This window comes from Natator depressus, chromosome 1 (assembly GCF_965152275.1).
Source record: "Natator depressus isolate rNatDep1 chromosome 1, rNatDep2.hap1, whole genome shotgun sequence".
Classification (NCBI taxonomy): Eukaryota; Metazoa; Chordata; order Testudines; family Cheloniidae; genus Natator; species Natator depressus.
This window is the reverse complement of record NC_134234.1, coordinates 50,177,139-50,204,492: the sequence shown is the minus strand read 5'-3', so window position 1 is coordinate 50,204,492 and position 27,354 is coordinate 50,177,139. Positions and strand designations below refer to the sequence as shown.

Here is a 27,354-nt window from a genome sequence, read left to right as displayed (position 1 = left end):
TGTGGGGTCTTTACCTAGGCAGCAGGAAGAAAGAAATCTCCGCTCCATTCAGAGCCCTCCCCTTGGGTTGGGAGATGGGGAAGCATCACCTGAGCTGGTGAACTGCCCAGAGAGGCTCAGATAAGCCATTGGCCCCTGGACACCTTGCTGGTGAAGGTATATATGCCCTGACCCCTCCTGTAGTATACTGTGGTACGGTCTCTTGAAAATTCATCATGCATAATCAACGGAGGGCCTCCCCACATAAGGGGTCTCTCATATGATGCAAGCATACTTAGAGGTCTGCAATGTATGCTCAGAGTTGATAGAGCCACCTTGCTATGCATCTATTAAATAGGGTTGCAGTTTAAAAAGACAGTTACCTTTTCTGTAACTGGTGTTCTTCGAGATGTGTTGCTCATATCCATTCCATATTAGGCATGTGTGCTCACCACACGCACCGGTGCTGTAAGTTTTTCCTTTAGCAGTATCCGTAGGGGACTGGCTCTGGTGCCCTCTGGAGCGGCGCCCACATGGCACGATATAAGGGGTGCAGCCAGCTCCCTGCACCCTCAGTTCCTTCTTGCGGGAAACTCCAACAGTGGGAAAGGAGAGTGAGCTGTGGAACGGACATTACCACCACATCTCAAAGAACACCAGTTATGGAATAGGCAACTGTCTTTTCTTTTTCGAGTGCTTGCTCATGTCCATTCCATGTTAGGTGACTCCAAAGCAGTATCCCTGGAGGTGGATAGGAGTTCACGGATGTGTAGATTGCAACACAGCTTTGCTGAACCCAGTGTCGTCCCTGGCCTGCTGAGTGATGGCATAATGAACGGTAAACATGTGGACAAAGGACCACGTCGCAGCTCTACAGATGTCCGGAATAGGGATTTGTGCCAGAAAGGCAGCCAAAGACCCCTGCGCTCTTGTCAAATGGGCTCTGATGATCAGCGGCGGCGGAACCCCCGCCAGGTTGTAGCAGGTCCTTATGCACAAAGTAATCCAATTGGAAATCCTCTGTGAGGACACCGGATGACACTTCATCCTATCCACTGTAGCGATGAAGAGTTGAGTCGATTTATGGAAAGTCTTGCTACATTCTAAGTAAAAAGCCAAGGCCCTCCGGACGTCCAGGGCATGAAGACTGCTTTATTTAATGGTCTTGTGTGCTTTGGTACAGAACCCCGGGAGGAAGATGTCCTGGTTCATATGGAAGGTGGAGACCACCTTTGCCAGGAAGGCCAGGTGGGGCTGCAACTGAACCTTATCTTTGTAGAAGACTGTGTATGGCATTTCTGAGATCAAGGCTTTAATTTCTGAGACCCATCTCGCCAATGTCACCACCACCAGGAAGGCAACCTTAAATGACAAATGGGAAAGGGAGCAGGAATCCAGTGGTTCAAAGGGTGGGTCAGTGAGCCTAGAGAGGACCAAGTTAAGATCCCACTTCGGGACAGGAGCCCACAACTGCGGGAAGAGTTTCTCCAGCCCTCTCAAGAATCTGACCATCATGTCATGGGAGAATACCATCTGTCCTTGGATCGGCGGGTGAAAAGCGGAAATGGCCGCAAGATGCACTTTAATGGAAGAATGCGTCAGGCCATGGTTCCTCAAATGGAGGGGGTAGTGCAGGACAGCCTGTATGGAGGAACACAAGGGAGAGATGTCCCATTCGGACACCCAGCGGGAAAACCTTGTCCACTTGGCTAGATAAGTAAGTCTAGTTGAGGGCTTCCTACTTTCCAGGGGGACCTGTTGGACTCCTTCCGAACAGGTCCACTCCTCCGGGTTCAGCCACGCAGCATCCATGCCGAGAGGTAGAGGAACCCGAGGCTGGGGTGTAGGAGCTGACTGTGGTCCTGCGACCACAGGTCTGGTGGGTTGGGCGGGGAGGGGCTGACGACAGGCTCATGAGCATGTCGAATCAATACTGGCGAGGCCACGCCAGGCCGATCATGATAACCTGTGCCTCATCTCTCTTGATCTTTGCCAGGGGCCTGCTGATGAGTGGAATCAGAGGGAATGCGTACATCAAGCTCCCTGACCACGACAGGAGGAAGGCATCGGAGAGGGAGTCCTTGCTCAGACCCTGTTGAGAACAAAACCAGTGGCATTTTCTGTTCACTACCAGACAGAACAGGTCCACTTGGGGAGTCCCCCACCTTTGGAAGATCAGGCAGGATACCTCTGGATGGAGCGACCACTCATGGTGAAAGTAGAAGTCCCTGCTGAGTTGGTCTGCCAGCATATTCCTGACACCGGGAAGATGACAAGCTTCCAGGTAGATTTCATGACTGATGGAGAAGTCCCACAGGCGAAGCGCCTCCTGACAGAGAGCCAACAAGCACGCTCCCCCTTACCTGTTGATGTAAAAACATCGAGGCTGTGTTGTCGATCAGGACTCATACCACCTTGCCCAACACGTGGGGCAAGACGACTTCGCGCGCCAGCTGGATTTCTCAGAGTTCTTTGACGTTTATGCGTAACCACACCTCCTCCGGGGACCACATCCCATGTCCGGATGTAGCAGAGATGTGCCCCCCAGCCAAGGTCCAAGACGTCCGACACCAACTCAAAGCGTGGAGGGTTGTTGAACGGAACTCCTTCCAGGACTGCCCTGCGGTCAGTCCACCATATCAGCGAAGTAAGTATTGCCTGGGAAATGGTAACAATCTTCTCGAGACTGGGAATAGACTGACACAAGTCATTGTTGCAGGGGCCGCATCCAGAGCCTGGCATGGCAGACCACACAAGTGCACACTGCCATGTGGCCTAAAAGGTTCAAACAGACCCTGGCTGTAGTCAGAGGGAATGTGGAGACTTACGCGATGAGGTTCACCAACGTGTGGAACCTTTTCAGGGGCAGGAACGCTCTGGCACAGGTAGAGTCAAGGATCGCTCCACTGAACTCTATCCTCTGCACTGGCACCAACGTCGACTTTTTGTTATTCACCAGTAGGCCCAGAAAGCAGCATGTGGCTTGAAGCACCACAATGTTCCTTTGGTCTTGAGACCTGGAGCCGCCCTTGATGAGCCAGTCGTCGAGGTACAGGTAGATCTGGACACAACACCTGGGGTAAGCAGCAACAACCAACGTGCACTCGGTAAACACCATCAGTGCTGTCACCAGACTGAACGGGAGGACCGTAAACTGGTAGTGCTGGGGCCCCACCATAAACCAAAGGAAGTGTCTGTGCCCTTGAAAGATCGCTAAGTGGAAATATGCTTCCTTCAAGTCGAGGGTGGCATACCAGTCCCCCGGATCCAGGGAGGGGATAACAGAAATCAGAGACACCATGCGGAACTTTAGCTTCTGTAGGTACTTGCAGACCACCCTCAGCCTTTGGGATTAAAAAATACCGGGAACAGAACCTCTTGTTCCGGTACTCGAGAGGAACTTCTTCCACCACACCCAGCTGTAGTAACCCTTTACCTCCTGCATGAGGAGACTCTCGTGAGAGGGGTCCCTGAAGAGCGACAGGGAATGTGGGTGGAAAGGGGGGGAGGGGGAGAGAAAGGAACCGAAGGGTAGGACCCAGTGGTCCGAAGTTATAGTGGTCCACACTGGGAGGAAAGGGGAAAGGCAGTTGGAGAACACTGGGAAAGATCGATCCGGGTATAGTCTGGTAGGTCGCCCTCGGGCGCACCCTCAAAATGACCGTTTGCCCCCCTGCTTATTATGGGTTGAGCCTGACTGGGTAGAGGATGGAGGCAGGTGGTTCGGGTGGCACTTGCAACTCTTGGCTTGTTTACAGGGCTGGTCCTGCCAAGGCTGGCTCCCCTGGCCCTCGGGCTGCTGCAGTTTGAACCGCTTACATGCTGCAATGTAGAGACCCAGGGTTTTCAGGGTGGTGCGGGAGTCCTTGAGGCCATGCAACTTGCTGTCTGTTTGCTCCACAAATAGGGCCCTGCCGTCGAAGGGAAGGTCCTGCAATGACTGCTGGGCCTCAGTGGACACCCCAGAAAGGAGTAACCAAGAGACTTGCCGCATGGAGATAGCGGAAGCCATGGTGTGGGCAGCAGCATCAGCAGCATCCGACGCCACCTGGAGGGCCACCTGGGCCGCAGTCGTGCCCTCATCAAGGATCACTCAGAACTCCTTCTTAGAAGCCTCAGGGAGCGATCCTTCGAATGTGGCCATGGCTTGCCACATATTAAAGTCATATCAGCCAAGGAGGGCTTGGTGGTTGGCCACTCTCAGCTGAGGACTGGAAGACTAATCAACCTTATGTCCAAAGAGATCCAGCCTCCTCGATCTTTATTTTTGGGGGTTGTCCTTGCCTCTCCTTGTCGTTAAGCACCTCAACCACAAGGGAATTAGGGGCTGGGTGGGAGTATAGGTATTCATGTGCGGATGTGATTGCAGAGCCATTGCCCATTATCTTTGAAAACTCATGGCGATCGGGCGAGGTCCTGGATGACTGGAAAAATGCTAATGTAGTGCCCATCATTAAAAAAGGGAAGGAGGATGATCCGGGGAACTACAGGCCAGTCAGCCTCACCTCACTCCCTGGAAAAATCATGGATCAGGTCCTCAAGGAATCAATTTTGAAGCACTGAGAGGAGAAGAAAGTGATCAGGAACAGTTGGCATGGATTCACTAAGGGCAAGTTATGCCTGACTAACCTAATTGCCTCCGATGATGAGAACTGGTCTGTGGCTGAGGGGAAAATAGTGGTCATGTTATTCCTTGACTTTAGCAAAGCTTTTGATACGGTCTCCCACAGTATTCTTGCCAGCAAGTTAAAGTAGTATGGGCTGAATGAATGGACTATAATGTACAGAAAGCTGGCTAGATCATTGGGCTCAATGGGTAATGATAATGGCTCCATGTCTAGTTGGCAGCCGGTGTCAAGCAGAGTGCCCCAAGGGTCGGTCCTGGGGCCGGTTTTGTTCAATATCTTTATTAATGATCTGGAGGATGGTGTGGATTGCACCCTCAGCAAGTTGCAGATGACACTAAACTGGGAGGAGTAGTAGATACGCTGGAGGGTAGGGATAGGATACGGAGGGACCTAGACAAATTGGAGGATTGGGCCAAAAGAAATCTGATGAGGTTCAATGAGGACGAGTGCAGAGTCCTGCACTTAGGACGGAAAAATCCCATGCACTGCAACAGACTAGGGACCGAGTGGCTAGGCAGCAGTTCTGCAGAAAAGGACCTCGGGTTACGGTGGATGAGAAGCTAGATATGAGTCAACAGTGTGCCCTTGTTGCCAAGAAGGCTAATGGCATTTTGGGCTGCATAAGTAGGAGCATTGCCAGCAGATCGAGGGACGTGATCATTCCGCTCTATTCAGCATTGGTGAGGCGTCATCTGGAGTACTGTCCAGTTTTGGGCCCCACACTACAAGAAGGATGTGGAAAAATTGGAAAGAGTCCAGCAGAGGGCAACAAAAATTATTAGGGAGCTGGAGCACATGAGTTATGAGGAGAGGCTGAAGGAACTGGGGTTATTTAGTCTGCAGAAGAGAAGAATGAGGTGGGATTTGATAGCTGCTTTCAACTACCTGAAACAGGGTTCCAAAGAGGATGGATCTAGACTGTTCTCAGTGGTAGCAGATGACAGAACAAGGAGTAATAGTCTCAAGTTGCAGTGGGGGAGGTTTAGGTTGGATATTGGGAAAAACTTTTTCACTAGGAGGGTGGTGAAACACTGGAATGCGTTACCTAGGGAGGTGCTGGTGGAATCTCCTTCCTTAGAAGTTTTTAAGGTCAGGCTTGACAAAGCCCTGGCTGGGATGATTTAGTTGGGGATTGGTCCTGCTTTGAGCAGGGGGTTGGACTAGGTGACCTCCTGAGGTCCCTTCCAACCCTGATATTCTATGATTCATGCCCTTTGGTTGGCACAAAGAACTTGCATTTGGCCCTGTTAGAGATAGGGGCCAAAGAAAAGGGGGTCTACCACAGGGCATCAGTGATTTTGCAAACCCCTTCATGAAGGGGTAGAGCCACCCTGGCAGGAGCCGAGGACATCAAACAGAGTCTGAGGGCTCTTACAATTCCTCTGACTGACCCCCCCCAGGTTAGAAGCAACCCTCTTCAAAAGTTCCTAGTACGCTTTGGTGTCATCCCTAGGAATTGGGTGAGGGGGGCCCATGATAGCCTCATCCAGCATTGATGAGGATGATGCCGGTGCTGCAGGTAACCTCCACATCTATCGGTGGTTCCAGCAGCTTGCTCCCCTGGGTCCTTCTGGACCTGTGGGGACTTACCCCCCCGAAGTCTCGAGCACCAGCATGGGATGGGATACCGAGGCCACTGGCCTCTCTGAGGCTCCCAGTATTGATCGGGCAACCTGGGAAGGTTGGGTGAATCCTCAAGGGTTCCACGGATACCATGGCACTGGACAGTGCACTTAGGGTCATGGGATTCAGTGCTGATAATGGAGTCGACACTGCCAGTACCAGGGTTTGCCTTGCAGTCAGGGTACCTTGCTCTGAGCCCGGGATACCAGCAGAGTGGTCAGTACCGGGAGACCAGGATCGCGCTGAGAGTGGCTCTTGTCCCATCGGTGCCGGCTGCTGTGTCCTGAAGCCGAGCTGTCCAAGCGAGACTTACTTGGTTGGGTTCCTGGGGACCAACGGTGTTCAGTGGATCTGTGGCAGAGACCCAGCAATCCATGCCTCATGCTACTTGACCGATACTGGGATGTCAAATGGACTGGGAGCCACTATGGGCCAGTTGCTGGGAGGATTATCCTAAGTAGGGCAACCTCCTTCTTGGAGACAGGCGAGGACAGCCCAGCAATCAGCGGTCGCTGGTGTCCAATCAGTCCTGGGATCAGTACCAGGCCCTTGGAGACAGTCGGGGCCAGTCCCAGAGTTATTGCTGGGTGTCGCATGCCTCAGAGGGTCCTCACCAATCTACCAGTGAGGTATGCCTTGAGTCCCTCTATTGGTGCCCCCGGTGTGGGAACCGAAGAGGGCTCCACTCAGCATGCCTCTCCAGTCCTGAGGCGTGACAACTTTGGGCAGGTGAATGCTGGCAGGACATCCCTCTCGATGGGGATCGGTACCACTGAGGCAGGGACACACACAAAGGTCCCAACTTGGGTTTTCCCCAAGACGGGTATTGCAGGAGCGGTGTGGATGGCACTGGGACCGTCAGGATCTCTTGAGCCACTCGAAGAGCTTTGGGCATCAACGGCACCTGAAGCTGGCTAGGGCCTGCACTGCTATCTGGGGTCACAGGTGAAGCATGGGATGGGATGGACCACTCAAATTGAGCTGGAGCCCAAGTTCCCACTGGGGGTGTTGAGCTGCCCAGCATGGGTCATGGCTAACTCTCAGCCCTCTCCTTTCCCTTACGGGAAGTAGGAGATCTTCCCCTCTCAGACTTTTTTGGCTTCTTCACCGGAGCCATGGAGGGGGACTGATGCCAGCTCATGGTTGGTGCTGGTGGAGCACTGTGCACCGAGGCCACGGTGCTCGGTGCAGAGTGGGACCGCTGTTCCAGTGCCAGAGTGAATGCTGACTCCATCAGGAGCGCTTTCAGATGGATATCATGCTCCTTCATCCTAGGTTTGAAGGACTTGCAGATATGGCACTTGTCACTTATGTGCCCTTTGCCCAAGCACCTTAGGCAGCTGATATGTGGATCACTGATGGACATAGCCATTTGCAGCGATCACAGGGCTTAAAGCCTGGGGACCAGGGCATGCCCCATCCCCTGGCTGAGTCCTGTTCGGGACTAATGAAGAGTTGACAACTACTACTAAGGATAACTAAGAACTACTAACTATATGCAAATATATTACAGATTTTCAAAGTTTGCAAGAACGGAGAATGAAACAACGTTAGCCAAAGCAGCAGACATTCCAGCGCCATCACTGGCGGCAAGGAGGAACTGAGGGGGGGGGCACCGGTGGTGCCCCTTATACTGCGCCATGGGGGCACCACTCCAGAGGGCTCCAGAGCTGGTCCCCTACGGATACTGCGAAGGGAAAAACTTCCGGCACCAGTGCATATGGCAAGCACACACATCTAATATGGAATGGACATGAGCAAGCACTCGAATAAACTTTCTATGCCTAGTCTGACTTGAGGCTCCTAAGTACGAAGACTGCAGCATACTCACAAGGAAGATACTCTCAGCTGCCTGGTCATGCTAGAAAACACAACACGGTGTTAGAAGTCACCACATTCTGCAAGCTGTGGCTGCTTTTGTCAGGAACATGGTGGATTTGTAAATTCTGTAAACTGCTACACACAGAAAAGAAATGCAATCCACAGACCAGCAGGAGTCAAACACAAGGTACAGAGTACTGAAATACAGAGAGTACACAAACACAAAACCAAAAATAAAGCAGTTAAACTAGAAAATAGTATTTAAAAAAATCTGATCGTGGAGGGTTGCAAGCCATTCTGACCTTTATGTTTTAATTGGTAATCTTGCTGAGAATTCAAAGAGACAGGAACAAAGCTACCACTTCTGTATGAAAGCTTCAAAAGCAAATAAAAAAAAGAGGATGACAAAAGTAGCCATTTTACTGCACAGAGTGGGAGAAGAGGCTCTTAAAGTTTAACACACAGTCTTACAGCAGCCAACTGAAAATGCTCCCACTTTGGATGAGGTATTAACAATGCTTAGGAACTATTGTAACTCTAAGAAACACATGATGGCTAATGATACCAGTTCTGGTCTCACCCACACGTAGGAAAAGAGTACATAGGTAAGTATGTCACAGAGCTGAGGCAAAAAACAAGAAATTGAGAGTCTGAAAATGGCATGCTCAGAGACAAAATTGAGTTCAGTGTCACTAATAAAAGGACAAAAGTTAAGGTTGAAGCAGCTCATTTTGACTTGCAAAAAGTAAGATTTGCAGAGCCTCACAAACCACAAAAAAACAAAGAGATCATGTGTGGGTGGCATACTGACAAGCTGATCCAGGCTCTTTCACAAAAGAGTATTCAGAGCAGCACGGTCAAGGCCTAGCCACTTTATAGGGCAAAGCAGACACACCAAAGCTCACACAAAGAAACTGAGCACACTTTGTGGAAAGATACACCCACCCAGAGTCTGCCCAGCTTTTGGAGTAGCATATCTCAAACATGGAAAATTAAATTACTATTCATCCATGTTATCATAGCAAACTTACACAAAAGACAAAGCCACAAATCTCTGGCTGAAACAGAATGTGAACAATCTCATCTGGTAGATACAAGTATCCACACTCCACAGAACCTTAGTATTCTACACTGTATACGAGGAATATACTTAATGTTCAACCTTAATACTGGGGCAGAAGCTAAGGCTTTACCAATTCACCTTTTCAAAAAGATACCAGGTCTCATCCAGATAAAACTGTCTGATGCTGCACTTATAACATATGGCAGTTCCAGAACAGACTCTGAACAGGGCACTATAACAGCAGCAGCAGACAAGAACAAGCTCAGTCCTCAGTTCATTACCACTAAGGGATAGGATTCCCAGCTCACATACATGTTGTATGTATGTGAGCTGGGAATCAATGTATAGTGCAAGCTCAATGAACTAGCACAAGTATAAATAGTAGCGTAACCACAGCAGCATGGGTGGCAATGGCACAGATTAGTACTTACCCCATAGAGGTTCAGGTGAGTTTGTACTCAGAATGGCTAAGCCGTGTCACCCCTGCCCATGCTACCGTGGCTACGCTATGTTTATAATCGCACAAGCTCTCATTGAGTTAGCGTAAGTATGTGTACATGAGCTGGGAATAGCATCAGGCATCCATACCACCACTTGTAGGCAGAGAAGCTTGCACACAGCCACACCTAATACACAGAATAGGTATGCTGCACACCAAGGCACCCAGCACTGAATTGACTCTGCAATATCTAGCAGTATTCACAGGAACAAGAGAGTTCTGTGGGAAGCATCACATATATAAAACCCCATCAGTCACCCCTATCATACACAGCTGCAGAAATACACCTTTCGTAGTAACACACGAAAGATGCACTCAGGCAGTTAGAAAAGGAAAGGGTCATACCCAAAGTGAACACATCCACTCCATGGATTAACGGGTTAGTGATAACTGAAGAAAAATAGCAGGATTAGGATTTGTTTGCATCCCAGAGACCTGAATAAGGCTATACTGGGCCAGTATTATTCCATCCCCACACAAGCAGATGTTCAGTGCCAACAAGCTCGTAAAAGCATATTCACTACACTAGATAAGAAAGATGGATACTGGGAAGTTACATTAGCTAAAGAGTCATCTCAATGGTTCCCTTTCAGTACAGTATGGCACAGATACAAGTCTCTCCAACTACCTTTTGGAATAAGAGGCAACTAGTCAAGTATTTCAACAAAAGAACAGTGATACATATGGAGCTATTTCAGGAGTCCATATAATAGCAGATGACATGATAATAGCAGCATCAACTCAGGCAGAACATGATCAGATACTGAAGAAACTGAAGGCAAGTCTCAGAGGGCTCACAGCTCATTAAAGCAGCTTCAGGAAATACAGAAGAAATACTATGACTGGACAGCAAATCCACTATCTGTGTTCCATTACTGAGATCTGTTATGCACTGAAACAAAACAAGGATGGTAATCAGAAAGTGTTGCGGCCACAGGTCCAGAGCCATGGTCATAACACACTGAGATATCTACAGAAGAAACGTACAGATGTAAGAGAAAGCACCTAGACACCTGACCGTACCATACCAAAAACGGATACACAACAGACGTCTAAATCAGAAGAATCATATGAGCAGCAATTGGTAACTGTACAAGATGACCAGAAATCAGAATAAAAACCAACATCTTCTGAGAAACAGGTTGCATCAGAACCATCAGAAAATAAATTCACAAGAAGTGGACATTAGGTGCCCATGCCAGTGCAATAATGGGACTTGTGTGATAATTATATACAAGAACTATACAAGCAGAAAAAGCCAATGGTAAAGGCTAAGATCCAACAGGGTAAGTATTAACTTCTAATCTGTATGGATGAAGATTAAGCAGCAAGCGGTCAGCAGTGCTGTAAGAGTCTCCTCATGCCTCAGGTCTGGTGCTGAGGCCATTGTTTGAGAAGTTGTTTTTTGGAAGAATTTTAAGAATTAAGAAAGGGAGATGTGGTATATTGTGATACTGTCTCTTTAATAATAGCCATGCATCATCACCAGAGAGCCTTTGAGTGTAAGGGGTCTCACATCATCACATAATCATAGAAATGTAGCACTAGAAGAGACTTTGATAGGCCACCTAGTCCAGGAGTTCTCAACCTTTTTTTCTTTGTCACCCCACCCCACCCGCCCCGCCAACATGCTATAAAAACTCCACAGCCCACTTGTGCCACAACTGTTTTTCTGCACAAAAAACTAGGGCCAGCATTAGGGGGATAGCAAGCAGGAAAATTATCCCATGTCCCATGCCACAGGGGGCCTTGCGAATCTAATTTGCTCAGGCTTTGGCTTCAGCCCCAGGTAGCGGGACTTCGAGCCCTGGGCTTCAGCCCCAGGTGGTGGAGCTTTGGCTTTCTGCCCTAGGCCCCTGCAGGTCTAATGACAGCCCTGCTTGGCAGACCCCTGAAACCTTCTCGTGGCCCCCAGACTCCTGGTTGAGAACCACTGATCTAGTCCAATCCCCTGCATTGACGCAGAACTAAGTATTATCTAGACCATCCCTGACAGGTGTTTGTCTAACCTGTTCTTAAAAATCTCCCTAAGTAATTTGTTCTAGTGTCTAACTACCCTGACAGTTAGGAGGTTGTTCCTAATGTCTAATCTAAATCTCCCTTTCTGCAATTTACTTCTTTTCCTGTCCTCATTGGATAAGAGGAACAATTTATCATCCTGCTTTTTATAACAACCTTTTAAGTACTTAAAGACTATTATGTTTGCTCAGTCTTCTCTGCTCCAGACTGAACAAAACCATTTTTTTCAATCTTTCCTTGTAGGTCATGTTTTCTAGATCTTTAATCATTTTTTTTTTGCTCTCCTCCAGACTTTCTCCAATTTGTCTACCTCTTTCCCAAAGTGTGGTGCCCACAACTGGGCACAGTACTCCATTTGAGGCCTTATCAGTGGTGAGCAGAGTTGAAGAATTATTTCCCGTGTCTTGTTTACAACACTCCTGCTAATAAATCCTAAAATGATGTTCATTTTTTCCCCCAACAGTATTACACTGTTGACTCATTTAGTTTGTGATCCACTACAACCCCCAGATCCTTTTCTGCAGTACTCCTTCCTGAGCAGCCATTTCACATTTTGTGTTTTTGCAATTGATTATTCCTTCTTAAGCATAATACTTTGCATCTGTTCTTATTGAATTTCACCCTATTTATTTCAGGCCACTTCTCTAGTTAGTCAAGATCATTTTGAATTCTAATCCTGTCCTCCAAAGCACTTGAAAGCCCTCCCAACTTGGTATCATCCACAAACTTTATAAGCATACTTTCTATGCCATTACCAAATCATTTATGAACATATTGAATAGATCAAGACCCAGAACAGATCCCCACTGTGGGGCCCAACTCAGTATGCCCTTCTACAGCTAATCTGTGAACCACTGATAACTGCTCTCTGAATACAGTTTTCCAACCAGTCGTGCACCCACTTTATAGTACGTTCATCTAGACTATATTTCCCTAGTTTATGACAATGTCATGTGAGACAGTAACAAAACCCTCACTAAAGTTGAGATATATCACACTTACTTACTGCTTCCTTCCATCCACAAGGCTTGTTACTCTAACAAAGAAGGGTATTCGGTTGTTTTGACATGATTTGTTCTTGACAAATCCATGCTGACTGCTACTTATCACCTTATCTTCTATGATGCAGGCACACTCAAGGGTCTGCATGTTCAGAGTCTGTATGTATCTAATAAGTTAGATTCCAACTTTGATCTCACTCAAGGTTTCTGCAGTACAGAGGCTGCAGTATACTCAAGGAAGATGCTACTGGCTGCCTGACCAACCTAGAAAGCACTATACTTTTGGCTAGAGCCCTCTCACACACCTAGTTCGCTGTTTTCCCTTACTGGGGAAACTGTGGCACAGCTAAGACCCCAGCTGACAGTGAGAAAACTGAGGCAGTTCAGGAGTACTGCATAATATGGGATTCCTAGCCATGCATGGGAAGGATATATAGGAAGCGGCCATGAGGCTGCTACCTATACTAGAGGACCCTTTTCAGAAGGTGGCCATGGACACTGAGGGACATCTTAGTCAAGGGACTCTGATTCACAGTCCACACGGAAGTGAAGCAGAGAGAGGAATCTGTCCGTGGGGAAGGAACATAAAATTATCCCAAAGAGGTGAGATGGTTTCCTCATATACAGACAACACAGAGGTGGAAACAGACACCTGCAGAGGGTGTGCCAAACTTGGGGAGGGATACCAGGGTACACCTAGTCAAGGGACCCTCCATCAAACCCCACACAAAAGTAGGGCAAAGAGAGGAATAAGTCCCTTACTGCTTTAAGACCAGCTTTGCAGAGGGCCTGGGACCACCCAAACTATCAGGAGGGTGCTTCCTACACCACCCCAAAGAGAGGCACTACTATCACTTAAAGTTAGACAATGATGGACAAGAGAGGTGATTCTGAAGTATAAACCAGGCCAGAGTCCATGTTGGCAACTTCCAGGTCTTCAAGTCACTCAAAGTATGAGATGGGCAGAATTTGAGAGCCGGTGCTGGGAGCTAGCAAAGACCCCATCCAGGCACAGCAAGACCTCCCTGGAACCTTGGTTCTTAACCAATTCTGTCTTAGTGCAAAGCAACCAGCACCATGAACGTTCAGGTGTATTCTGTGGGGGGGTGGGGAATGGAATTTACTCAATGTGGGGCGAATCCTCTGTAAATCTGAGACTACAGGTTGAGGTTGTGCCAAATCTTTAGACACTGGGCTTGGCCTGTGAAAATAATTTGGCCCTAATATAAGGATGGTAAACTGGGCTGGCATCATAGGTTAATTTGGGTCACTATTGAGCAGCATATTTTGCATGGGGATATCAGACTTCCAGAACCCTAAGAGCAGGTTTTAATTAGGTGACAGGAGAAATGGTTTGTATCAGAACAACAAAGGGTCAGTAAAGGAGGATTTACAAAGGGCTCCAGAGTTTAAGGACCTACAAAGTAAGGAGCCCTCTGACACCCTGACCCTCAGAATTCCAAAAAACACTTAAGGGATGACAAAGTGAGTCATAACTACTACAAGAATGAGGGAAGGCTGGGACTGGATTGCCCAGTCAAAGCAGTACAGATTTGACTACTGTAGAGGCTGTTGGTGCCAAATTTCCTCACAGGGAGGGGAGTTACCTTAGAAAAGAAAATTTAAGTTCATGGTGATGTTAAAAAGTGCATGTTAGGTGAATTGGGATCCCATTCATTCAGGATTGGAGGAATTACATCTACGGGATAGTAGCCCAATGAATAATGCCCATGGTGGCATTCAAATACATACAAAGCTATGGAGGCCAGTCGGGGAAAATAATCCAGAGGGGGAGGGGTGTGTGTGTGTGTGTGTGTGTGTGTGTGTGTGTGTGTGTGTGTGTGTGTGTGTGTGTGTGTGTGTGTGTGTGTGTGTGTGTGTGTGTGTGTGTGTGTTAAATTCTTATTTATCCCTTCATCCTGGATCAAGTGAAAGGTCATATGAGAAGGTGATGATATATGGGCACAATACTGTTTATCTGACCCACAGACGAGTGGACAATTCCTCTTGGAAGTTCAGTTCCTGGGCCTCAGCAGTGAGGCTGCTCTGTTCAGGATAGACGGTCATGCATGCTCTGGGGGCATGGGAACAGATCAGGACAGTGAGTGTTTGGATCTGTATGCAAAGTATTATGCATTGCAGCCACAGACAGGCAGTCAATTCACTTGGAGGGACTCACAGTCAGGCCTTCATGGTGAGGTGATTCTGAGTTGATATGGCAGGAGGGGCATGCTCTGGAATCAGCTGATGCCCCTCTTACACTCTTTGACCACCAGGAAGTAGCCACTTGAAATCCTTATTGTACACCGAGCAAAAACTACTTGGGATTTTGTAAGGGGTTGGCTTAATCAAAGCAAAAAAACAGATTTAGGGCTGATCCTGGACCTTTCCCCAAGTGTGATAGTAAAATACTTTAAAATGATGCAGGGAAGGATATGGCAAGGACCTGCTTGGCCTGCATGATGCAGGCAAAGGACCTCTGCCATTATGTTTGTACAGTGCCTACCACAATGGATATCCATTCTTGGTTGGTCTTTAAGCACTACTGTAGTAAACATGATTAATAAGAAAAATATGGGTGATTTGGGAAGTGGTTAAATTTGTTTGAGATTATATTTGGTACCTGAATTATTCAAGGGAGATGGTGAAGGAATCTTCTAGAGAATCTTCTAGAGAATCCTCTCTAACTGAGGAGCAGATATATTTTTGAAGGAGAAAGGAAACTGAACTATCTGGGAACACAACTGGAGCGTGGAGGGAAGTCAGTCAAATTAATATCCAGTACCTTCTTGTGGCAGATGTCCACTGCCTGGAGTTAGAATTCAGGATGTGACAGAGTGTCTGCCGAGACCGAACAAGCTCACGGAACTCTATCCTACTTCTCCACATGGGCACTAATGATACTTCCAAGAATGACCTTGAACTTCTCACTGCAGACTATGTACCTCTGGGAAGAAGGATAAAGGAGTTTGAGGCACAAGTCATGTTCTCATCCATCCTCCTTTTTGAAGGAAAAGGCCCAGGTAGGGACCATCGAATTGTGGAATGCGTGGATACACAGGTGGTGACAGAGAGAAGGCTTTGGATTCTTTGACCATGGGATGTTTTTCCAGGAAGAAGGATTGCTAAGAAGAGATGGGGTCCATCTAATGGAGAGGGGGAAGAGCATCTTCGCAGGCAGACTTGCTAACCTAGTGAGGAGGACTTTAAACTAGGTTTGCCAGGGGGTGGAGACCTAAGCCCTGAGGTAAGTGGGGAAGTGGAATACTGGGAGGAAACACAAGGGGAGGGAGCAACAGGGGTGACCTCCTGATTCATACTGAGAAAGTATGGCAATCAGCTAGTTATCTTAGGTGCCTGTAGACGAACGCAAGAAGCCTGGGAAACCAGCAGGAAGAATTGGAAGTCCTGGCACAGCCAACGAATATGATGTGATTGGAATAACAGACTTGGTGGGGTAACTCACATGACTGAAGCACTGTCATGGATGGGTATAAACTGTGCAGGAAGGGCAGGCGGGGGAGAAAAGGTGGAGGAGTTGCACTGTATGTAAGAGAGCAGTATGATTGCTCAGAGCTCCAGTGTGAAACTGGAGAAAAGCCCATTGAGAGTTTCTGGATTAAGTTTAGAGGTGAGAGCAACCAGGGTGATGCCGTGGTGGGCGTCTGCTACAGACCACGAGACCATAAGGATGAGGTAGACGAGGCTTTCTTTGGACAACTAACAGAAATTTCCAGATCACATGCCTTGGTTCTCATGGGGGATTTCTATCACCCTGACATCTGCTGGGAGACCAATACAGCAGTGCACAGACAATCCAGAAAGTTTTTGGAGAGCGTTGGGGACAACTTCTGCTGGAGGAATTAACTAGGGGACATACTCCTCTTGACCTGCTGCTCACAAACAGGGAAGAATTTAGTTTAGTTTTAGTTGGGGTTGGTCCTGCTTTGAACAGGGGGTTGGACTAGACCTCCTGAGGTCTCTTCCAACTCTAATCTTATATGACTCTATGAATTGGTAGGGGAAATAGAAGTGGATGGCTACCTGGGCAGCAGTGACCATGAGATGGTCGAGTTCAGGATCCTGACAAAGGAAGAAAGGAGAGCAGCAGAATAGGGTAACCCTGGACTTCAGAAAAACAGACTGACTCCCTCAGGGAACTGACGGGCAGGATCTCCTAGGAGAGTAATATGAGGGGGAAAAGGAGTCCAGGAGAACTGGCTGTATTTTAAAGAAGGCTTATTGAGGGTGCAGGATCAAACCATACTGATGTGCAGAAAGAATAGCAAATATGGCAGGTGACCAGTTTGGCCTAGAGAAATCTTCAGTGAGCTTAAACATAAAAAGGAAGCTTACAAGAAGTGAAAACTTGGACAGATGACTGGGGAGGAGTATAAAGATATTGCTTGAGCATGCAGGGGTATAATGAGGAAGACCAATGCAGAATTGGAGTTGCAGCTAGCAAGAGATGTGAAAGGTAACAAGAAGGGTTTCTACAGGTATGTTTGCAACAAAAAGGTGGTCAGGGAAAGTGTGGGACCCTTGCTGAATGTGGGAGGCAACCTAGTGACAGAGGATGTGGAAAAAGCTGAAGTACGCAATGTTTTTGCCTCAGTCTTCTCAGACAAGGTCAGATCCCAGACTGCTGCACTGGGCAGCACAGTATGGGGAGGAGGTGAGCAACCCTGAGTGGTGAAAGAATAGGTCAAGGACTATTTAGAAAAGCTGGACATGCACAAGTCCAAGGGGCTGGATGCAATGCATCCGAGGGTACTCAGGCAGTTGGCTGATGTGATTGCAGAGCATTGGCCATTATCTTTGAAAACTATGGTGATTGGGGGAAGTCCCGGATGATTGTAAAAAGGCAAATATAGTGCCCATCTTTTAAAAAGGGAAGAAAGAGAATCCGGGGAACTACAGACCGGTCAGCCTCACCTCAGTCCCCGGAAAAATCATGGAGCAGTTCCTCCAGAAATCAGTTTTGAAACACTTGGAGAGAGGAAGGTGATCAGGAACAGTCAACATGGATTCATCAAGAGCAAGTCATGCCTGACCAACCTGATTTCCTTCTATGATAACTGGCTCTGTGGATATGGGGAAAGCAGTGGATGTGATATACCTTGACTTTAGCAAAGCTTTTGATATGGTCTCCCACAGTATTCTTGCCAGCAAGTTAAAGTAGTATGGATCTGATGAATGGACTATAAGGTAGACAGAAACTGCCTAGATCGTCAGGCTCAATGGGTAGCGATCAATGTCTCGATGTCTTGTTGACAGCCGTTATCAAGCAGAGTGTTGGTCCTGGGGCTGATTTTGTTCAACATATTCATTAATGATCTGGATGATGGGATGGATTGTACCCTCAGCAAGTTCATGGGTGACACTAAGCTGCGGGAAGAGGTAGATACACTGGAGGGTAGGGATAAGATCCAGAGTGGAAGCTTATGCTCAAATAAATTTGTAAGTCTCTAAGGTGCCACAAGTAGTCCTTTTCTTTTTGCGAATACAGACTAACGGCTGCTACTCTGAAACTAGACAAATTGGAGGATCGGGCCAAAAGAAATCTGATGAGGTACAACAGGGACAAATGCAGAGTCCTGCATTTAGGATGGAAGAATCCCATGCACTGCTACAGGCTGGGAACCGACTGGCTAAGCAGCAGTTCGGCAGAAAAGGACCTGGGGACTGCAGTGGACGAGAATCTGCATATAAGTCAGCAGTGTGCCCTTGTTCCCAAGAAGGCTAATGGCATATTGGGCTGTATTAGTGGGAGCATTGCCAGCAGATCAAGGAAAGTGATTATTCACCTCTATTCAGAGCTTGTCAGGCCACATCTGGAGTAGTGTGTCCAGTTTTGGGCCCCCCACTACAGAAAGGATGTGAACAAATTGGAGAAAGTCCACCAGAGCGCAGCGAAAATGATTAGGGGGCTGGAGCACAACTTATGAGGAAAGACTGAGGGAACCGGGCTTATTTAGTCTGCAGAAGAGAAGAGTGAGGGGGGATTTGATAGCAGCCTTTAACTAACTGAAGGGGGCTTCCAAAGAGGATGGAGGTAGGCTGTTCTCAGAAGTGGCAGATGACAGAACAAGGAGCAATGGTATCAAGTTGCAGTAGGGGAAATCTAAGAACATAATAATGGCCATTGTGGGTCAGACCAAAGGTCCACCCAGCCCAGTAGCCTGTCTACTGACAGTGGCCAATGCCAGGTGCCCCAGAGGGAGTGAACCTAACAAATAATGATCAAGTGATCTCTCTCCTGCCATCCATCTCCACCCTCTGACAAACAGAGGCTAGGGACACCATTCCTTACCCACCCTGTCTAGTAGCCATTAAGAGACTTAACCTCCATGAGTTTATCTAGTTCTTTTTTAAACGTTGTTATAGTCCTAGCCTTCACAACCTCCTCAGGCAAGGAGTTCCACAGGTTGACTGTGCGCTGTGTGAAGAAGAACTTCCTTTTATTTGTTTTAAACCTGCTACCCATTAATTTCACTTGGTGACCCCTAGTTCTTATATTATGGGAACAAGCAAATACCTTTTCCTTATTCACTTTCTCCACACCACTCATGATTTTATATACCTCCATCATATCCCTGCTTAGTCTCCTCTTTTCCAAGCTGAAAAGTCCTAGTTTCTTTAATCTCTCCTTGTATGGGACCCGTTCCAAACCCCTAATCATTTTAGTTGCCCTTCTCTGAACCTTTCCTAATGCCAGTATATCTTTTTTGAGATGAGGGGACCACATCTGCACGCCGTATTCAAGATGTGGGTGTACCATGGATTTATATAAGGGCAATAAGATATTTTCCATCTTATTCTCTATCCCTTTTTTAAATGATTCCTAACATCCCGTTTGCCTTTTTGACTGCTGCTGCACACTGCATGGACGTCTTCAGAGAACTATCCACAATGACTCCAAGATCTCTTTCCTGATTAGTTGTAACTAAATTAGCCCCTATCATATTGTATGTAAAATTGGGGTTATTTTTTCCCAATGTGCATTAATTTACATTTATCCACATTAAATTTAATTTGCCATTTTGTTGCCCAATCACTTAAGTTTTGTGAGATCTTTTTGAAATCCTTCACAGTCTGCTTTGGTCTTAAGTTATCTTGAGCAGTTTAGTATCATCTGCAAACTTTGGCACCTCACTGTTTACCCCTTTCTCCAGATCATTTATGAATAAGTTGAATAGGATTGGTCCTAGGACTCACCCTTGGGGAACACCACTAGTTACCCCTCTCCATTCTGAAAATTTACCATTTATTCCTACCCTTTGTTCCCGGTCTTTAAACCAGTCCTCAATCCATGAAAGGATCTTCCCTCTTATCCCATGACAACTTAATTTCCAAAAGAGCCTTTGGTTAGGGACCTTGTCAAAGGCTTTCTGGAAATCTAAGTACACTATGTCCATTGGATCCAGGTTGGATATTATGGAAAACTATTTCACTAGGAGGGTGGTGAAGCACTGGAATGGGTTACCTAGGGAGATGGTGGAATCTCCATCTCTGGAGGTTTTTAAAGCTCGGCTTGACAAAGCCCTGGCTGGGATGATTTAGTTGGGGTTGGTCCTGCTTTGAGCAGGGGGTTGGACTAGATGACCTCCTGAGGTCCCTTCCAACCCTAATCTTCTATGATTCTAAGTACTCATTCTACAGAGGCTCCGGTTCCCTTATAAATTGGAACTAGAAGTGGATTTAAGGGAAGGCATCCACTGAAGAATCTGAGGAATGGGGCTGGGTCTCCTAATGTCTAGTACAGCAAGAAGACAACCCCATTTCCATAGACTCTTAACCCAGCAATGATGATCTGCACTCTGAGTTATTACTAGATAGTTTCCAGATAAGTTAATAAAGTTGCTGTCTGATTAACCACATTCCTTTTATCTTGTGTTTCTTCCTGCCTGTGAAAGACAATGACTTTCTTGTATACCCATATGAAGAACCTGAAGGGCTAATAAATGTATAAAATTAAAGTTTTCTTTTTAACTCATGATAAAATCCACTGGTTTTATTAATATCTTCAGTAAGAGATGACACAAGAAACCGAGGACCACATCACCACCCTGCAGATATCCTAGGTAAGGACTTGGGCTGGGAACCCCACTGAGGAGGCCTGCGCTCTTGTGGAATGTGCTGTTAGTGCAGGAGCTGGTACTTTTGCCAACTCATAGCATTCCCGGATACAAGATGTGATCCACAATGAAATCCTCTGTGACCAAATAGGACACCCGCCCCCGCAACAGACTCAGGGCACATGAGCTCCATCGGGTTTCGCCATGAAGCTTCCAAGTTGTGAGGTGAAGAGACTTGAGGTCAGAATGAAGAAGCCAACAGCAGTCTTGGGTGATCAGGTCCAGAACCAGGGATAATGAGATTGGAGTGTCCACTGACAGCTCCTGGAGCATGGTGAACTAGAGCTGGTGAGGCCAGGCCGGTACTACCAGTGTGACCACTGCCTTGTCCCTGTGGATTTTGAGCAGCATCTTATGGACTAGTGGAAACAAAGCGAACACATACAACAGATGGTCCATTCAAGGGAGGAGAAACGTGCCCGCGAGAGAGCCCAGACTGTGATTACGGAAGGAACAGAATCAAGGTCATTTTCTGTTTCTCTGAGTGGTGAACAGCTCAATTTGGGGAACTCCCTACTTCTGGAAGATGTTGTGGACTACGTCCAGGTGGATAGGCCACTCGTAATTGTGGAAGGATCTACTGAGGTAGTCTGCCAACTCGTTCTGAGAAACCTGGGAGGTAAGCCACTTCCAGGTGAATAGAGTGGGCTATGCAGAAGTCCCACAGCTTGAGGGCTTCCTAACAGAGGAGATGAACAAGACCCACCTTGCTTGTTGATGTAAAACATCACAGTCATGTTCTGTGTCATGACACCCATGCACTTCCCTCACAATTGGGCTTGGAAAGTTTGACATGCCCGTCAGACTGTTCTCAACTCCTTGATGTTGCGTGAAAGCTTGTCCTGCAACCAGAGACCTTGAGTCTGTAGTTCTCCCAGGTGAGCGCCCCATCCCAGTGCCGATGCATCTGTCACCAGGGATAGAGTGGGCTGGGTCTTGTTGAATGGGATTCCCCCACATACAGCCTGAGGGTTGAGCCACCAATGTAGAGACTCGAGAACCGGCACAGGAACGGTGACCACCTTGTCCAGGCTGTCATGCCCCGGACAGTAGGCCAAGGCCAGCCAAGCTTGGAGAGGCCTGAGCCTCAGCCTCGTGTGCTGTACCACATATGTACATGCCGCCATGTGGCAGAGGAGCCTTAAGGAACCCCTTGCTGTGGTAGTAGGGTACCATCTGAGGCTTTGTATGATGTCTGTTATTGACAGAAAATAAGCCTCTGGCAGTGATGCCCTGGCCTGGCCTGAGTCCAATACTGCTCTGATAAACTCTACCCTCTGTGTCGGGGATAGGGTTGATCTGTGCTTGTTGAGTGGGAGATCAAACCCGTCAAAGGTGGACCTTACAAAGCTGACCTCTCTCTCCACTTGGTCCCTGGAACGTCCCCTGAGCAGCCAGTCGTTGAGGTACGACTATACCTGCACCTGCCTCAGGCGTAGGAAGGCAGCTACGACCAACATGCACTTGGGGAACTGTTGAAAGTCCAAAGGGGAGGACTCTGAATTGGTAACGGTTGTAGTTGATCACGAACCTGAGGAATCATCTGTGGGCAGGAATTAGAGAGATGTGGAAGTATGTGTCCTTGAGGTCGAGGGTGGCATACCAGTCTCCTGGATCCAGAGAGGAAATAATTGCAGTTAGAGAAATCATGCAGAACCTCAACTTTTTCATGAACCTGTTGAGGCCTTGCAGGTCGAGGATGGGTTTGAGACCCCCCTTGGTTTTGGGGATTAGGAAATAATGGGAATAGAATCCCTTGCCTCTTACCTCTTGAGGAATCTCCTCCCGTGCTCCTGTGGTGAGGAGTGTTTGGACCTCCTGTATGAGGAGATGCATGTGAGAAGGGTCCCTGAAGAGGGACGGGGAAAGTGGGTGGGAGGGAGAGGAGGAGCAGAATTGCAGAGAATATCCCACTTCCATGTGAAGGACCCAGTGGTCTGACGTAATCTGTGTCACAGAGATTAAGCACTGTAGAAGTGGGACAGATGGTTGAGAAAGCAGGGAGAAGGGTCCGGTTTGCTGGCTGGTGCATCGCTCCCAGGCCCACCTTCAAAAGGCCTGCTTAGAGCCCGACGATGGTCTTGTCGAGCCCTGGCCGGGTGGAGAAGGAGGAGGGCTTGCACCTGCCACTCTTGCCCCGCTTCCTGGAGAAGTCTGGGCCGAGAGGGATAGAAGCGCTGCAGCGGATGGGGCTTAAAATGGCAGGGTTATGCATGCCCAATGATTTCATAGTTGCCTGTGAATCTTTTAGGCTGTGAAGCATGGAGTCTGTTTGCTTCGCAAATAGGCCCATGCCATCAAAAGGCAGGTCCTGAATAGTTTATTTGACTTTGTGGGGAAGTCCGGATGCCTGCAGCCAGGAACTCCTCCTCATGGCTATGCCAGAGGACAAGATCCGTGCGGCTGAGTACACAGCATCCAGTGAGGCCTGTAAAGAGGTCCGTGCCCCTGACTTGCCCTCCTCCACTATGACCACAAATTCTGCCCTAGAGTGAGACAGCACAAGCTCCTTAAATTTCATCATGGAGTCCCATTAATTAAAATTGTATCTGCTGAAGATTGCCATCCTCAAGTGGAGCCCTCCAGTCAAGTAGACCTTCTGGCCAAAAAGGTCTATCTTTTTGGAGTCTTGACTTGGGAGTTGGACCCTGTTGCCCCCATCTCGCTCTCTCATTTACTGCTATCACCACTAACAAGCAGGGCTGCAGGTGAGAGAATAAGTGCTTGTACCCTTTAGAGGGTACAAAATACTTCCTCCCACCCCCTTTAGCTGTCGTGGGGATGGAGGAAGAAGTTTGCCACAGAGATTTTGCGGTGGTTGAATGGTTTTTATAAGGGGCAGTACTACCCTGGATGGCCCTTTGGGGGCTAAAATATCAACCATCAGGGCCTCTGACTCAACCACCTTCTCAGCCTTGAGCCCCATATTGTGGGCAATCCTGCACAGTAGGTCCTGGGTTGCTCTGCTATCAGTAGGGGGTGGCCTGAAGGAGAAAGTCCCCGCAACTGCTTGGTCTGCAACTGTGCAGCCTTGGGTCTGTTCATATCTGAAGAAATTACTTCTCATTTTGATGCAAAGACTAATTCTCAGACTAATCGGACTACTTAAGCCTGTTCTATTTGGAAGGGTGGAATCTGACAGGGATACATTAAGCATGGTAAGTGTCCCTGCTCCTATCTACTAGGGTTATGTATGTGTGTGTTTATCCCTGGCTGATTGAAGAAAATAAGAGGTTGATAAGCCGTCTCCATAGCTTACAGTTTAAAAAGAGTTCAGCTGAGTAGAAGTGATGAGTCCCAATGTTAAACTGCTCCTAATGATGAACATGAAAGGGAGGTGGGGGAAAAAGGAAATTTCTCATCCAGAGTGTGATTGGGAAAAGTGCCCGAATCTCGTCCTCAACATCAAGCTATTCCCCATCCATCATACTCTGCATCCCAAAAAGGACTAGATTTGAACTAGTCATCCTTCCTTCACTTGAGCACTCCTACAAGTTTTTATGCCCCAAATGACTGCATGTAGTTTTATTAGATACGTCCACATAAATATCAACATTGCTTATGGTTACTTGGCACATTAGACATTTATTGAATATTGTAACGTTTTCTATTTTATAAACTTACAGAAAGTCAAGACAGATAGGAAACAACTTTAAAACTTCCCTTTTATATTTGTCCAAACTATGCAGAAGATTTAAACATATAGTAATATTTGATACATTGATCAGTAAGGAAAACTATAAAAAATACATTATTTTCAGATACTGTATAGGAGCTGTCTTTTTGTTTGTGTTTGTTTGGTGGGTGTGGCGGGATGTGGGGGACCCGCATACCTGGCGAAATTATATGTACATTGCTGAATGTTCTATAACTTAAACAGCTTTTGTGGTTTAAAAAGAATAGAAGCAGACAGTAAAATAGAAAGATACAATGTATAAGACAATGAACTAAGTAATGCAGAGAATTTGGGGACACTGTGGATCTTACACTAACACTGAGGCTATTTCTCCTATTCATATATTTACTGTCTCCTATCTTTTCCCATTCCAACTAAGGCTATCTAGTTTGAGCAAACACCCAAACTGGTTTCCTCTTCCTTATAATGAAACAACCCATGTTTTCACCACCCAGATGAAGCACCTGTTTAAACTGAATGAAAATAAATTTAAAATACTAACTGCTATAATAAAACCACCACCATTATTTATCTCCGAGATAGTACTATTAATCCATAGTGCTTTACAAAGGACTCATTTTCTTGATAGCAGAGATAGGGAAATGGAGTAAAGATTTCTCCTTCCATTTTCGGCATTCATTGTTAGCATACTATTAGGAACTAGTGCTTACATTTCGTCTTAATGGGACCTGTTTAGGGGTGGTGCAGGCATTTTTCTTTTTAGAGATACTTTATCTTTCTATCATCAACACCTTAAAGAAGCCTATAATAAATGTGTAAAAAGCAGTGCTGAGGGCACAGCAAATTTCACTCATAAGGTCATAGAACTATGAAAATCAGTGGAGCCTTAAATGTCTCTAGTGAGAAAATATTACACTACAAAGGCACATCCCCAAATTGTCCTGATAGGAAATAATTTCTTTACAAATTCTTAAAACACAGTATATTTTGTTTTATGGTTGATCTAAAAGGCATATTGCTTGCATTGTTGCATTTCAACTGTTAAGAAATAAATAGCATAGACAATCTTAGAGAAGTTTCTAACAAAGTAAAATTTATTAAAATCTGGAAATGCTGGCAAAAAAGAGCTTCAACTACTAATTTGTATTTTACAATTAACTATTTATAAGGAAACCAAAATAAAATCATATATACGAGTTACTTACCAATAGAGATAGGGCTTATCCTTATCTACATTAATATTGTTTAATGGATCCATACGAAACCAGGTGTTAAGAGTAAACCCATTTTGGTAAGGCCACTTAGCAATAGGAGGTAACGCAATTGCCTACAAAAAAGGAAACAGTAAAAATTACTAAAGTAAGTATGTGGATTTACAGTGTTTAATCAAACAACTCTTTTGAAAGGACCCACAAAAATGGCAATCACTGCACTATAAATGCTTTAATGTTTAATTACTCTTATGAGATTTTCTTGTTTGCAGTTCAACTACATACATTATATCAATGAAGGAATTGAGGAGATATTAATAAAATCAATTAAATTATATATTGAATACATTACAGAAGGGGTAGCATTCTGAGTAGAAAATGCCAGGGAGTAAATTACTTTTATAAGTGTTAAAACACAAAATTCAACATCTGAAAATTGCAAAATCCATTTCAATGCCAGGAGCACGTTATTCATGCTCAACAACAAGACAAAAGATTCAACGAGTTACAATTTTAAAAATAATATGCCCTGTAATGATTTAACAACATTATACTGCTGTTTCCCTGGCCTTTGAATTGATGTTATAGAGTGAAGAAGTGGAGAAGTTTAATAACTGACTCTGATGATAAAATTAAATAAATGTTAGAGAGTAGCCTGTGTGGAAATCAAAGGATGTGATTTAATGCCGTGCCACGGATGCTTGTGTTTATGAAAAATTGTTTGATTTTCTAGGCTGTGGCTGACTGAAGACTTTGGCTTGTTGTATAGAGATAATTATACAAGATATAAACCCCTTCTTTTCTCAGTATGGTACCCATAACTAAAGTATATCACTTTAATGGCTTTTCGGAATTAAATGTTTATGATACTACAGATTATTATGGCAAAGCCCCGATTATGAGTGCTTTCTTCAAACAAAATATAGCATAGTTCTAGATAATAGAAATTAAGGAACATCAGCCTTCTCTACAACTATCTACACACAATATTTTCTCACTTTTTGTACTATATAAAAGTATATAGAAGGAAATATTTTTCAAGGTAATTAGGTGAGTTTAATTCAAAGACCAATGAGTCTACCTTTTTCAGTTCTAGCAAGGTCATTTTAAGGAGTACCTTAGTCAATCAAACTAGAATAACCAGGATTCCCTGAGCAGGGAAAGATTAATACATTTCAATAATTTAACAGAGAAAGTTAGCATTTGTGGTATCCTAATTAGGGAGTATAGAAATGGGCAGCAACTTGGTGGACTGCTTAAAAGCAGAATAAGTTAATCACACATGACACTCCTACTGGGAAAGATTTAGAACTGCCACAACTCCAATATAAGCTAGTGCGTAATAAACTAAGTTTGCATGGGGGATTGTAATTTATTTCCCTGTTTTGAGGGGATGGAGGAGGAACATTTGATACTACGAACAATAAGTGAATACAGGTAAAGTGTTCTAAACAGAGTGGTGTGAAACTGTACTGAGCTCCTCGGGGAAGGGAGTGTTTCTTCTTGTGTATCCAGAAAGGCACTACTATACACAAATACAGAATAATACCTGTTATTTACATAGCATCAAAAAGCATGCTATGTGCATACCTCTCAAATGTTCTCCATTTTAGTCCCGAATATACCACAAATTATATACCGAATATACCACCCATATTAGTCCCGAATATACCACAAAAGTTTAATTCTATTGTTGAAAATTCACAAATTCATAGAAATGTAGGGGATCTCAAGA

The 27,354-nt window shown here is 46.1% G+C and overlaps 1 protein-coding gene across 6 annotated transcripts in view; it reads right to left on the bottom strand.

The window, feature by feature from the left end:
* NBEA (neurobeachin) overlaps positions 1–27,354 on the bottom strand; it is an 844,329-nt gene that overhangs the window by 662,286 nt on the left and 154,689 nt on the right. For 5 of the 6 annotated variants that reach the window (XM_074959554.1, XM_074959563.1, XM_074959572.1 and 2 more), the window contains exon 5: positions 25,614–25,735. The exons of the other annotated variant lie outside the window; for it this stretch is intronic. In XM_074959554.1, the coding sequence (XP_074815655.1) occupies positions 25,614–25,735 (122 nt within the window). The remainder of the gene's footprint in view (positions 1–25,613; positions 25,736–27,354) is intronic. 6 annotated transcript variants of the gene reach the window in all.